The 13,268-nt window shown below is 48.9% G+C and overlaps 6 protein-coding genes across 6 annotated transcripts; 3 read left to right on the top strand and 3 right to left on the bottom strand.

The window, feature by feature from the left end:
• Position 1: 1 nt before the first annotated feature.
• Positions 2-745, bottom strand: PHATRDRAFT_11438 (predicted protein; the record flags this gene model as incomplete). Its single annotated transcript, XM_002178811.1, has 1 exon — positions 2-745. One exon carries the CDS (start codon positions 743-745, stop codon positions 2-4), a length of 744 nt encoding a protein of 247 aa, XP_002178847.1.
• Positions 746-851: 106 nt separating this feature from the next.
• Positions 852-1,423, bottom strand: PHATRDRAFT_34516 (predicted protein; the record flags this gene model as incomplete). The annotated part of the gene is made up of 1 exon (XM_002178810.1): positions 852-1,423. A coding segment is annotated over one exon (572 nt), but the record flags the coding sequence as incomplete, so codon positions are not given.
• A 524-nt stretch (positions 1,424-1,947) lies between these two features.
• PHATRDRAFT_44961 (predicted protein) lies at positions 1,948-4,032 on the top strand (the record flags this gene model as incomplete). The annotated part of the gene is made up of 2 exons (XM_002179031.1): positions 1,948-3,039; positions 3,076-4,032. The coding sequence occupies 2 exons, from the start codon at positions 1,948-1,950 to the stop codon at positions 4,030-4,032; spliced, it is 2,049 nt and encodes a 682-aa protein (XP_002179067.1).
• A 1,018-nt stretch (positions 4,033-5,050) lies between these two features.
• PHATRDRAFT_34514 (predicted protein) lies at positions 5,051-6,003 on the top strand (the record flags this gene model as incomplete). Its single annotated transcript, XM_002179030.1, has 2 exons — positions 5,051-5,588; positions 5,672-6,003. 2 exons carry the CDS (start codon positions 5,051-5,053, stop codon positions 6,001-6,003), a joined length of 870 nt encoding a protein of 289 aa, XP_002179066.1.
• A 782-nt stretch (positions 6,004-6,785) lies between these two features.
• HAD1 (3-hydroxyacyl-coenzyme A dehydrogenase) lies at positions 6,786-7,684 on the top strand (the record flags this gene model as incomplete). The annotated part of the gene is made up of 3 exons (XM_002179029.1): positions 6,786-6,907; positions 6,974-7,424; positions 7,487-7,684. 3 exons carry the CDS (start codon positions 6,786-6,788, stop codon positions 7,682-7,684), a joined length of 771 nt encoding a protein of 256 aa, XP_002179065.1.
• A 254-nt stretch (positions 7,685-7,938) lies between these two features.
• On the bottom strand, positions 7,939-9,669 carry PHATRDRAFT_44959 (predicted protein). Its single transcript, XM_002178809.1, has one exon. The coding sequence runs from the start codon at positions 9,546-9,548 to the stop codon at positions 8,046-8,048; it is 1,503 nt and encodes a 500-aa protein (XP_002178845.1). The 5' UTR covers positions 9,549-9,669; the 3' UTR covers positions 7,939-8,045.
• Between the last annotated feature and the right edge of the window lie 3,599 nt (positions 9,670-13,268).

The following is a 13,268-nucleotide window of genomic DNA, read 5'->3' as shown; positions in this document are numbered from 1 at the left end:
GTTATTTTCCATAGCGACGTTGCCTTTTAGCTGCGTATGACCGAATGATTTCCACCAAATCCGCTTTTTGTAGTTCAGGCCAGTTTTTCTCCAAGAAAAAGAGCTCTGCGTAAGCGATCTGCCACAACAAAAAATTGCTCAATCGGAATTCTCCCGAAGTACGAATGACGACATCGGGATCCGGAACGTGGCTGGTCAAGAGTCGTTGTTGGAGATGGGACTCGCTGATATCCTGTAGGGCAAGGTTGCCGTGGAGACACTCGGATGCCAGAGCTTGACAGGCTTGGACTATTTCTCCACGACTCCCGTACGAAAGTAAAATATTCATCTGCAAACCGTCCGTCCCTTCCGCTGCGCAGTGCCGAGTGTCATGCTCCAGCCGGAGCAATCCAGCACGAACTGGTGGTGGGATTGGATCGTGTTCGGTAGACACGACACGAACCCTAATATTGCGTTGGATCGCCTCCACCCGAAGCTCTTCGCAGTACGTGACGAACAAACTCATGAGTGTGGCTACTTCTTGTGGATCTCTGCGCCAGTTTTCGGTCGAAAAGGCGTAGACCGTAAGTACGGGAATATGTTCGGCAAGACACCACTTTGCACATTCCAGTACCTTGCGAGAGCCATCCCAGTGTCCGGATGTAGCCTTTCCGTACCGCAAGGTTCCGTAGCGTCGATTTCCGTCCATAACGACCGCTATATGTTGCGGTAGGTGAGACCGTGGAATGCCACTCTCACATTCCATGTCACGATCGCTGGACAAGTCCTCACGAGCCACATTTTCCTTGACAATCACGCTTTCGCCTCTGAAATCAAGCGAGGACACCGCTACGGTTTCGTATGGCTTTGACGAGGCCTCCGAATCTTGATTTAATTCAATGGAAACGACCTCGCGTTTGTTTCCGGCTGTAGGGTATCCCGCACCGTATGAAGCCGACGGCCCAACCGAAAGCAAGTAAATCATCCACCTATAGAACGAGTACTTCCAATCGCCTCTGTTCGTATTCGTTGAATTTTTAGCCAGTCCTCCGAGCTGTCGCTGTTTCTGCCGTACCGATTGCTGACCAAAAAAATAACCCAGTCCGACGCCCAAGACAAGCGGAAAGATGAACAAAATCGCACTCTTGGCGTAATAGTTCCTAGCGGCGTGAATGACAATCAACTTGATCCATCGCAAGGACTTCCAGAGCCACTCCGGACATTCACAGCGACCAGTCGATCCACAGTCGCTATGAAAGCACCAGGGTTGCGTACTCGCATTGTCCATGGGTGGTGGGAAAATTGTCCATGGAGAATCCGAAGACAAGAAGGTTGCCTCTTCCGTCGACTTGTCGATTATCTGGTTCACCGTCGAACTCCATGACGCCATTACGAACCAGTCCTCCTCATGACAATCATCTCGCAAAGAGCAGGCAGAGGCCATGGTGTGCGGAGCGTTGGTCGATGTACAGGTATTGAGTGTAAGGTATCAAATGACGAGTTAGTGACAGAGACAAACGGATTTGCCAACCGGACCAAAATGCGCCGTGGTCCATTTCTGGAATACCGGTCGGTCCATGACTGTGAATCTGCTGACGACTTACGTACCAATATTCCAACGAAGAATCGTCCCATCGATTCGACCACAAATACACCTCAGCGAGATATTATAGGCTTTCAAAAATAAATGTCAAAGTAAAAGTACTATATAAAGGCTCTGAAGAGGAGCGATCCGGATTTACTGTTACAGACAGTGACATGAAACGCGTAGCGTAAAGAATTCTGGAACGTTTCGAACCCTACCGCTCCCGATGGTCAAAATTACGAAATCTACGAAAAATCCGTGCGCAACTCACTTTCCAAGATACTTCCTTGTCGAAAAGAAGTAGCCTTGGTTTGCTTTCAAGGGAGCTCCCTCGTTACGGATACGTTACTATACGGGAATACGTCGGTTGGAAGCGTTCAGCCATGACGAACGATGACAGCGATAAGCTAATTCATCCCATGACGGCGGTTCCCGACGCCATCCGCATCGTACTGACCGAGTGCGCCCGCGTGCTCCTGCAAAAATCGGATTTTGCTCCACCAGTTTTGTCGATTGATGCCCATGTCGATGGTGGGTCCTTGCTAGGTCAGGTACTTGCCGAGCCAGTTGGCATGTCTGAACCAGGGTATCCGCCCTACCGAGCAAGCATTATGGACGGATTTGCCATTCGAACGACCGATCGGTTTCCATCGACTTTTCCAAATGGATCTTCCCCGCCGACAACGAAGCAATGGACCCATACAATTGCTGGAAAAGTGTTCGCTGGTAATACTTCCCAAACAAAAGATGACACCGGTACCTCACAGACAGTGGACGCGTGTCAGTTACCCACAGCATACTACCTCACCACAGGAGCCGTCGTTCCTAATGACTTTGACTGCGTGGTTCCTGTCGAAAAATGCACCGTCAACAACAAGACAAATCCGACTTTTGTGAATATACAGGCAGTTCCGGCCGACATCCAATCAGGTAAATGGATCCGCGATGTAGGTTGCGATATACCAGCCGGTATGGAAATGTTGCCACGGGGTCACGTTCTGGATGCCGTCTCCCTGGGTTTGATACGGCAATCTGGTTGTGAGCGCGTAAGTATTCGGCGTCGACCAGTCGTGGGCGTCCTTTCTACGGGCAATGAGCTACTAGGTGACAATGTACGCGGGGAACAATCTCGGCACGGTATGATTCCGGATGTGAATCGACCCGTTCTGCTTGCCACGTTGAAATCTATGGCAAACTGTACGACTGTGGATTTGGGGTTGGCTCGAGACGATAGCGTCGACGATATGGCATCCCACCTTCAGTCTGCATTGGAGCGCTGTGATGTAGTGATTACAACTGGCGGAATTTCCATGGGAGAAACGGACATTATTGAAGAAGTACTAGTGGAACGACTCCAGGGTAAAGTACACTTTGGTCGACTCCTCATGAAACCTGGTAAGCCCACAACCTTTGCTACGGTTGTGACTGCACCGTCCTCTGGGACCAAGCTAATCTTCGCCATGCCAGGAAATCCTGTGAGTGCAGTCGTCTGTACACACTTGCTGGTACAGCCGTGCCTCGACTTGCTCCATCACGGACCGGATAGTACAGCCGATACTTACGGAGAGAGTGTGGAAGAACAAATACACCGCGTTGTGTTGAATGCCGCAGTCCATCCAGAAGTTCAGGCAATTCTCAGTCAGGACATCAGACTGGATCATGAACGACCCGAATATCATCGCGTTCAACTGCGAGAACAAATGCCGGGAGGAAGCGTTTTCGCGTTTAGCACGGGGGTCCAACAGTCTTCCCGACTCATGAGTATGCTTGGCGCCGATGCCCTTCTCATTTTACCGCAAGGAACGACGTCCAAATCAACTGCCAAAAAAGGTGAAACGTACACGGCACTCCTACTTCGTCATCGCAGTCGCTACCCACAAAAACTCGTGACCGAGGCTCAGCACTTGAATCCAATCTCTTCAACGGGAAACAATATCCGGATCGGCGTTGTCTTTGCCGCCCCAAGTGTGCAGTTGTTACTCACCCCTACGCTAGAAGAGATCACCGAGTCGGTCCAAGCTGCAATGGCTGGATCCAAAAAGAGCCACAGCATAGAAATATCCTCCACACAACTGTACACAGGCAGCGCAACCAAAATTGAGAATTTTCTTAACTCCATACCGCTGGATGTCGATATTCTCATCATTACTTATTCAAAACGACAATTTCGGTATCAGCTGGCCTTGGCCAATTCGCTGCGCCATGCGCTGATCAAACGTGCCGACTGGATAGCGTTGCAGGCTCGTCAAGGTTGTGCCGCATACGATCCTACCACTGCCGCTTCTGAAATGGTGGTCGGTTTTTGGGAACGAACGAAAGAAACCTCCTTATCCGATGCGATAGTGGTATGTTTGCCGGCCGAAGGGGTCGGAGGATTGTCCCATGTGCGGGGGGTTCTGCGACATGCGCTCCGCGTGGCACGCGGGGCCGGTCACTCTGATGAAGGCTATCCTCGGAAGGAAAGCTAGTCCTGCCTTAACCTGAGCGCCACCGCGATTGAAAAACGCCTGAGCTGACAGCTAACCTAGAAAGAAAACCGATCATCATATACAAGCCACACCAATGAACAAGGCGAGGGGAGTTGCCTTCTTGGACAGGATTCGTTCTATTGACGAGCCGGAAGCGAGCTTCTTCAGTTGGGGACGAATGATCACCGGGTTCGATCATTTTCACACCCGGCAGCAAATCGTCGCAAACCCAAGCTCTCGCCTGGCCTTTGCTTGCTGTTAATGGAAGAAAATGAGCTGGATTTTCATCTCTGAACCTTCATAGCCGATTGTCAACAAAACTGCCTGATAGCGAAACTCCTAGAAAACCCAACATATTGTGTTTTGCCCAAGCAATAGAATTCGGCATCTCTAGAGAGGTTCCTGCACTATAATAGCTGTAAAACCGTTAGGATGTGTCTCTCTTCCGTCTGACTACTACCTAAGTACTTAGCGATGCCAATCAACATGATTTACGAATCTGTGTGGAATACTTGTAAACGCAATGTAGCAGTCAACGGACATATACTTATTAACTATTATTGGTTACTTAGGATGCAACCCATTTAGTGGATATGACACCGGTCTGAGCACCCATTTAGCGAATTTTCTTAATCAACATCGAATTCACTTGATTTCCGTTCAACTCTGGTCTGCGCTTCTTATTAATGTAAATGAAACTTTACATATACAGCTATAGATAGAGCTACTTCTTAGACGTATTTCACAGTAGAAGTAACTATGGGTCGCGTGCTTGTAGTAGTCTCCTGTCACAGGACTCCTTGCTTATCAAGTCATGCCGCCGATCGGATAGCCTTCCTAATGTCTGTCTCCAAAACGGTGAGGAAAGGCCTGTATTTCCTCGCCCGAGCTTCGTTCACTGTCATATCCTTGCTTCCGACGTTTGGAAAACTGCGTTCGTTGTGCCCCGAAGCACTCTAACAGAGCTAGAGAAAGAGCATCAATACTGTACACGCGCTGCGATATTACGCTTAGAAAAATGAGTGACGATGACAAAAGCTTCAATCCAAACGAGGATGTTGAACCAACGATCCAACCGCCTAAAACGAAGAAACGACCACTCCATTCCAACGCCGACGCTTCGTCCGCATCACGAAAGGAAAACTCTAGGACGTTAGCTATTAAGAGAAGGGAACAAACGAGCTCCAAGTCCGTGGCTACAGTCAATGACCTAGGCGCAGGGATTATGAACAGCGAGCTTCGAAATGTAGTCTCCGAACACAACAGCGGTAAGCCGCCATCGGCAAAACGCCTTCCAGCAACAAAAGTCACCAAAAATATAAAGAAGACGCCGCAAAATGTCGAACCAATAAAAAGTTGCATTCCTGTAGAAGGTGTATTGCACGCGGAATGCGACGACAAATTTTTTGATAACTACGATGTTGTCATCCCACCAAACTTTGGAAGCAATGGAGAGTACACGCTATTGGTTCAAATTGATCCAGAGGATTCAGCAAGCTTAGATTTTACCGGCGCTGTTGGGGCGATAGGTCGTCTAGAAACGGTCGCGGAAGGGGGTAAGTTGTGAGCTCAGTATTTTGTCTTTTGAGTCTGAAATTTGGGCTTCTCAAACAAATTTCCCCTCTTGTCGGTCGTACAGTGGTTCTGGATTTCAAAGGGTGCCAGTACCGGGGACGAATATATCCGGGGTCGACAGCTGTGGTCTTGTCGACAAACGGGAAGAAAGCAGATACGCAGCTACTCAAAGTAGAGAGTATGACAGACGAGTTTTGCCGCTTAACCAAAGAAGGCAACGCGATGGAAAAGTTAAATGCTATTGTACGCGGAGACATGGTAGGGTATCAGTACCAATTTCGTGAAGACGATGTCAACCGGAACACGACAGTGCAGACAATAGAGAGCTCAGAACCAACGAGTAAAAAAAAGCAGCTGACCTCGACCACTGGCGGGTCGCAGAAGAAACGCCGCTGAATGCTACCTGATAAACGAAGGAGTCAAACAACAATGACAGGGAGTTTATCTAAAATCACAACTTACATTAACTGTAAATTGAAAAGAAAAGAATCCTAAGTAAGTAGCAATTGCGTAAAATTACTTTTTTCCACTTCAGATTGCTCCAACTAGGTACTGCAAAGAAACCATTCCCCGATTTTCAATATTCTGGAAAGAAGCAAAAACCTGATTGCTTGTGTTGAAGCACCAAAGTCATGGCCAAAGTTTTACAATCCACTTTACAGCTAGCAAGAGCTCTCCAGAGTCATGTCCGGTTGATTGCCAAACCTCACAGTCAGTTTTTTTTTAGGAAACTGCAACGATAACGAGCTAAAACGTGCCTATGGGACCAAAGGAACGTAGATACTTTCGTAGGCAGACAGAAAAGACGTAAACAAAAACTTATGGACTTGTTCCCACGAATTAGGGATATTGACCCCATATGCTTGTTGTAGATTTTCCCTAGTTTCACAGTCAGTAATGGTAGTTTACATTACATCACAAATTTCGTTGACGCGACGAGGACGGACGTCACGAAGACAAAAGAGGCACGATATATTTTAAACCGGCTTACTGGTCTGGCATTGCGGTAGTTCGAAAATAGAAAAGCGTCAAGGATCACAGAACATGAGCTCTTTGCTGCTAATCCGTCGTAAAAGTATTTGCAAGCACGAGATTCTATAAAACCAGTGCGCTTCCTCACAGTCAATTAGAGGTACATTCGGAACCTATTCTCACACTCACATCAGTCAATTGTTTCTATGGCAACGCTTGCTCGGACGGTAGCGCTCGTATCAGGAGGGGCGTCGGGGTTGGGCGCTGCCACGGCACGTCATTTGATCCAGCAAGGGGCCCGCGTAATGGTCGCCGACCTGAACATGACGTCGGAGAGAGTCCAACCGCTGCGTGACTGGGCCGTCAGCCAAAACATTCGACTTTTGGACGAAAGCGATACGCTTTCATCATGCTACGCTCAGGGCCCTTGCTTGGCGTTCTGTCCTACGAATGTGACCAAATCAGATGAGGTCAATCATGCCCTGGATCAACTGGAACGAGTTTTCGGGGAACCTCTCAACGTGGCTGTGTCTTGCGCCGGAATTGCTATTGCCCAGAAGACGCTGTCAAAGAAAGGTCCTCATGATTTGGATGATTTCATTGAAACAATGATGGTTAACACCGTTGGCAGCTTCAACGTGTCTCGATTGGCAGCAGCTCGGATGCAAGAACGCGAACCTGACAGAGATGGTCTCCGGGGCTGCATCGTGAACACGGCCAGTATTGCTGCTTTTGAAGGACAGATTGGTCAAGTAGCGTACTCCGCCAGTAAAGGGGGGATCGTGGGAATGACTCTACCCATGGCCCGAGAATTGTCGCGATACGGAATAAGAGTTATGACCATTGTAAGTCCTCGAAACGAAATGAAATCTGCTACAATTCATTCACTGACCATTTATAATGAAAGGCTCCTGGTTTGTTCGAAACACCACTCCTGTCAAGGTTGCCGGAGAGTGCTAGGGAAGAACTGGGTAACTCTGTTCCTTGCCCTCGTCGACTCGGTAATCCTGATGAGTTTGGGGCTCTCGTAGGGACCGTATTGAGCAACCCAATGTTAAATGGGAGTGTGATTCGACTGGATGGAGCTCTTCGTATGCCACCGTAAAAAGCTGCAGCTCAACATGATCCGAGAAATTTGCCACCAGTGAAAAAACGTTCAACTAGCTTTTGCCAATGAGCTGCCGATTTGAGTGTTCGACTTTTTCCTACTCTCCTTGCTTGAGCTTTCACTCGGACAACGCAAAAATAGATCACATTGGGTTGCTGGCAGGCCGGCTGACAAGGTGGCCGATCCAAACCAATTTTCTCAATTCTTACATCGTCTTCATTCCAAAACTTGAGGGAAAACTGTGTCGAGATCTGTCTAACAAGAAGCGCCTACAAGAGGAGCTCTGGATTAAGCTATAGTGGTTCGATTTGAGGATTAGCTACTGTCATCGCTCGCTATTTTTGCGAGAAATGGCCATCTAGTTGAAGCGGTAGTGCACTCGTGGTCCACCACCACCGCCACCTTGTTGGAACTGCTGTTGATAGAACTGAAACGGATTTTGATGCCGCGGACCGCCTCCTTGATTTTCAAAAACCTGCTCGCCCCGATCATACTTGGTGCGTAATTCTTGATCCGACAAGACTTCGTAGGCCTCGCCGATGTCGGCAAACTTGGAATCGGCACCTTCCTTTTCTTCATCCGAAACTTTATCCGGGTGGTACTTGAGTGCGAGTTTGCGATAGGCTGATTTAATTTCCTTTGCTGTGGCTGATCGGGACACACCCAATATTTTATAGTAGTTCTTCTCTTTACTTTGCTTCAACGCAACTTGAGCGTTCTTCAATTTTTGATTCGCTTCCCGTTCCTGCTCGCTACCATCTGGGGCAACCTCGACTGCCCTCTGAAATGTACGCACGGCATCTTCGTAGCTGTCTGCAGCTTGTTGGGCGTTGGCCAGAGCCCAGAGTCCCTCTAGTGACTCTAGCTCTTCCACATACTTCTGTGCTGTGTCCATGGCCTTTTTGTGTTGGCCTAGTTTGGAATATGTTTGTACGAGTTGGAGTTGGACGGGACGATTGAAGGCATGGTGAGTCGGATCCAGCATCATAGCCCTTTCGTAGTGCCCCGATGCGCTTTCAAAATCACCGGCAGCGTAGGCTTCGTCGCCCTTCGCTTTCTTCTTTTCGAGCGCTTTGACACTCTTGTGTCCCTTTTTACAGTCCGCCTGCTCGGGATCCAACTTGAGTCCTTCCCGAAAATGTAGCACCGCTTGATCGTGTTCGCCCAGGCGATGATATGCAGACCCTCTCAAACAGTACGCTTCGACGTGATGCGGGTGCTGTTTCAACAACATACCGGTATCGGAGATAACGCCGTAGTAGTCCCCCGTTTCGAACAGGGACTTGGCTTTGGGCCAAACAAGATCTGATGCAATCTCAACAAACGACATGGCCTGCTGAAAATATTCTGCAGCAAGCTCGTACTCTTGATTGAGAAAATGGTACTCCGCCAGTTGTATTGTTTCGTGGCACATCTTGGCTGTTTCATACTGAGCATTGTCCTGATCGTTGGGTGCCAACAAATCCAGTTCCGCCACGGCCCGATCACATTGTCCCAACGTTACCAAGAGTTTGGCCTTGAGCTTGCGATAAGAAGCCGACGATTCCAACTCAACGGCTTGGGAAATATCCCTGAGGGCTTCGAGGTAGTGACGTTTTCGGTGTCGAATCCGGTACAGTTTGTAGTGATTCACCGCACTTTCCGGTTCCAACGTGATCGCCTCCTGCAAATACTGCACAGCGGTGGTGTAGTCCCCCACCGCCATGGCTTCTTCCGCGTTGGATCGCAGTTTACCCGCTGATAGACCCACCGTGCCAGTGTCGTCCGCTGCCGCGTGCACCAGCGACGACACGGAGGGATGCTGGCACAACGCCGTCGCCAGCAGCATTCGCGTCCAGAACTGAAAAGGAATTGTCCTCATAGTCAATCAATTACTAGAGGTAGGCGACCGCAGTGATGGGACGGAACGACTCGAGTTGTGTCGGTCCGTTTGCTTCTTTGGAATGGAGGATTGTGCTGATTCTCGGTTGTGGTCGACTACTACCTATTCCAATGGAGAACGACAATGGACATGCTGATGCGCAAAGCGAGAAAGACCCAAGCCGCACAGAACGGAGAGTAACGATCAAAAGTACATACGCCTAACAGAAAAATATGTGAAATATATCGTGGCCAAAGATGGCCATGGTTGATCCGTAGAATTTTGTACAGCAGTAGCTATCACATTTGGTTGAGATTTTTATCCCATACACATTCCTGGAGCTGGCGTTTCGAATATTTTCCTAGCCATAGATATGCATAAGTATTTAACAGAAAGGAAGTCGGGACGCGTTCGGATCAGTCGCGCTCCAATTTCCGCTCCTGGAGAGATTCACTGTGTACGCTTTGAAATGTTAGACGTGTGGATACACACTTTCGTTTACAAAAACCAAGAAACCATTCCGTACCGTGGCAAGGGCAATGGGGGCACGGTCCTTCGTCGCGGTGGTCACTCCGTCAGTGTTACCTCCCTCCATGAGGAACCGTAGCAACAGTGACTGGAGTGACCCTGGCGTTCGATCGGAAGACGACGTCACGTATTCTTCTTCGCAAGATACGCCTACAACGACCCCCAGCCAAACTCCCGAACCCAACGACGCGTGTTACCCGTCATCGGGCATTTCGTTCGCCGACGATTTGAGCAATGGACTTTCGACGCAATCCTCGGTAATCGGTATGGATCAAGAAGGTGTAGTTATTCCTTGTCTTTTACAGACACTGTTCGATCTCGAATATATCCCCTTCTCGCCACTTTCGTTTGCTTCTCCTGACCAAAAGGGCTTGAGCGCTCGACCACAACACTATGAATCATCCCTTCCGACTACTATGCACACTGGCACACCCGAACGTAGTTCTATTGATGGGACAGAATCCCGAGCCCATGGCGGCATGACACCGCAAGACCTTCCTTCTACGCCAGTACCGCTTTCGGAAACACCATCGCCACGACACGCTTTGGACGGGGCTCGTCCAGAACAAGCAGTGGGCAAAGGGAATGCTCGCAAAAAACGTTTACGCTCCGCATTTGGTAAAGGCTTTAAAGTTATAACGCAAGCACCGCGGATTCGGCCATCATCAACGAAAAGCAAGGCGGCACTACCCGGCACAACACACTCCAAGTCCGCCCTCGCCGAGGAACAAAGCAGCAGCCTGGCTTCCCCACTCCGTACGGATCTTTTGCGCAAAATACAGGCACAGCAGCAGACGAAATTGGAGTCGCAGCAACGCGGGTTAGGGTTAATTGCCGAAGAGTCAAAATCCGTACAGCGACGTGCGAGAGAACTGGAATGCTCGATAGGATCCGTACAAGGCGAAATCCGGACGCTACAACGTGCTTTAGAGCAATCTTACCAAAAACTGCAAACTGAAACCACTACTCTAGCATCCGTGGAATCAGAACTACAACGTCTTGAAGGACATGCCATCGACGTCCTTAGACAAGTTCGTAATACTATGAGCAATGTACTGGACGACTGTGCTGATTCTTCAACGCGCAATTCCACTGCAACGACGGCATCGGTCCTATCTGGTAGTCCAGCTCCACTTCAACGTCAACGATCAGCAACAGACGAAGGTGTCGCTGCCTCTCGACGACAAAAAAACATCGTTTCGCCGTTACCCGAAACAGGCCTCGCTCCTCTGGCGGTCCGTGTTCGTGCCAATACGGAGCCACGTCCTTCGTTGCACCGTCACTCATCTTCGTTTATGCGGGCGAATGATTTGGATATTCTCCTTCCACAAGGGAAGCATGACTACAAAAATTCCGTACCAATCACATCGCCCAAATCTTCGATACCGAGTCCAAACAAGTTTTCCAAAGGTGACTTCCTCCTTATTGAAGAAAATCTGGCACTCATCTTGGAAAAGTTGGTGTATTTGGGGTATACTGTCGCGACGGATGAGTCGGAACGGTTTGAACCGACTCGAGAAACCAAGAAGCTGCTGGCGAAGTATCCAAACTTGAGCAACGCCAGCCTTGGTGGTGACTGGCCAGTTCGACCCTGGCACGCCCCGCAACATGGGGATGTTCTGGTTTGGACGGGTGGCGTCCCTCACAAAGGGTTCGGACACGATTGGCCAGTAGCCAAAGCTCGTGGGATTGTGGAAACATCACCAGAGAGCTTGGTGGACTTTTTGTTGGATTCCAAGCAGATCAAGCGATACAACAAAATGAGTCAAGGTCGGGAGGATGTGTTGGTGCTACAAAAGGGCGTACATACCTCGGCTAAAGAGTCTGACTACGCCGTTGCGGGAGATGCAAAAATAATGAGAGCTTTGGTCAAGCCCAGGTTACTTCCAAAAACAATAGAGATGCTCTCGCTTTGGCACACAAGACACCTAGCGAATGCTCCGGGTTCATATATATGTGTCAGTCGATCCGTCTGGGAAAACGACGAATCACCTGAATTAACGTGCAAGAACAACATGTTGCGTAGTGAAATGCTTCTGGGTGTCCAGTTGATTCGTCCCTGTTCCGAGGGTTGCGAGCTTACGACAATTACCCACGTATACTCTCCCGGAGTACCGGAACAGCTTGCCAAACGGATGGCGCCTACTTCAGCCGCGACTTTACTCAAAGAAATTCAATCGGTTTTTAGAAAGTGAAAGCCGAGGAATAGCTTGTAACAACAAATGTTACTCTATAATTTTGATGTTCAAATGAAGAATCTATGATTTCATTCGACTTTCACTTTGCTCCATGAGCTTTGACCAATATTCCAGCAGATATTGGATGTCCTTCCGCAGAAGCGTTCCGCAACCTCCCCATACCATCCGATCCGGTATGTCTCCAAAGTCATCACCAACATATTTGATAAAATCAAAACCAGCTTGTTTGTAGTAACGCACGAGTCGTCTGTGTTGAAAATCTTCGTCGTCAATGGCTAGAAATTCGGCTCGATCGCAGCCTCCTTTTTTGCCATGAAGCATGCACAAGTACCCCATAAGCAAACCAACACCTAAAATTGTTCCACCGCCCTTAAACTCTTCCGGATTTTCTTTTCGCGCTCGCTTAACAGCCTTTCGAAAGACTTCCATCTTATCAAGGTGTAGAAGGTTGCCCGTTGGACGGATGAAACCTTCAATGTACCCGAGAATCAGAGTTTCGTTATGTTTCGCTCGAGCTATAGCTCGGTAGCCGGGTCCGAGCGTCGACAGCGACAGAATTACACCCTGCTTATCAGCGAATTCCGTCAGATGCTCGCGCGTCCATGTTTTTGCCGAATCGGTCGCTGCCGATGCCGAAGCGGCCAACCTACTCGAAGTGTAGATGGCATGTAGACGATGTTCTCCTTTCTGATTGCGATTGTCGCAATGTACTAATCTATAATTTTCCGGTACGACAGAGAACGCAGTGCATGAGGCGCACAATATAGCCACGGAGAACAGAGAAAAGACGTGGAACATGTCGATTTAAAGTAGTGAGAGCATGGGATTCTTGGTCGGTATCGGTTTTCCATGGTGAGCGGTGTTCTGCGTGTATGTGATTCGAGGTTCCTCGTTGTCGTTGGCAAATATCTGCGTTCGAATGAGACAAGGGTATGACACTTTTTTTGTCGCTTCATCAATACAACTCAGCAGTGATAAAAGTGATGTTTATTTC

Source organism: Phaeodactylum tricornutum, chromosome 5, assembly GCF_000150955.2.
Source record: "Phaeodactylum tricornutum CCAP 1055/1 chromosome 5, whole genome shotgun sequence".
Lineage (NCBI taxonomy): Eukaryota > Bacillariophyta > Bacillariophyceae > Surirellales > Neidiaceae > Phaeodactylum > Phaeodactylum tricornutum.
The sequence above is the reverse complement of the archived record's forward strand: the minus strand, read 5'-3'. Positions and strand labels throughout refer to the sequence as shown.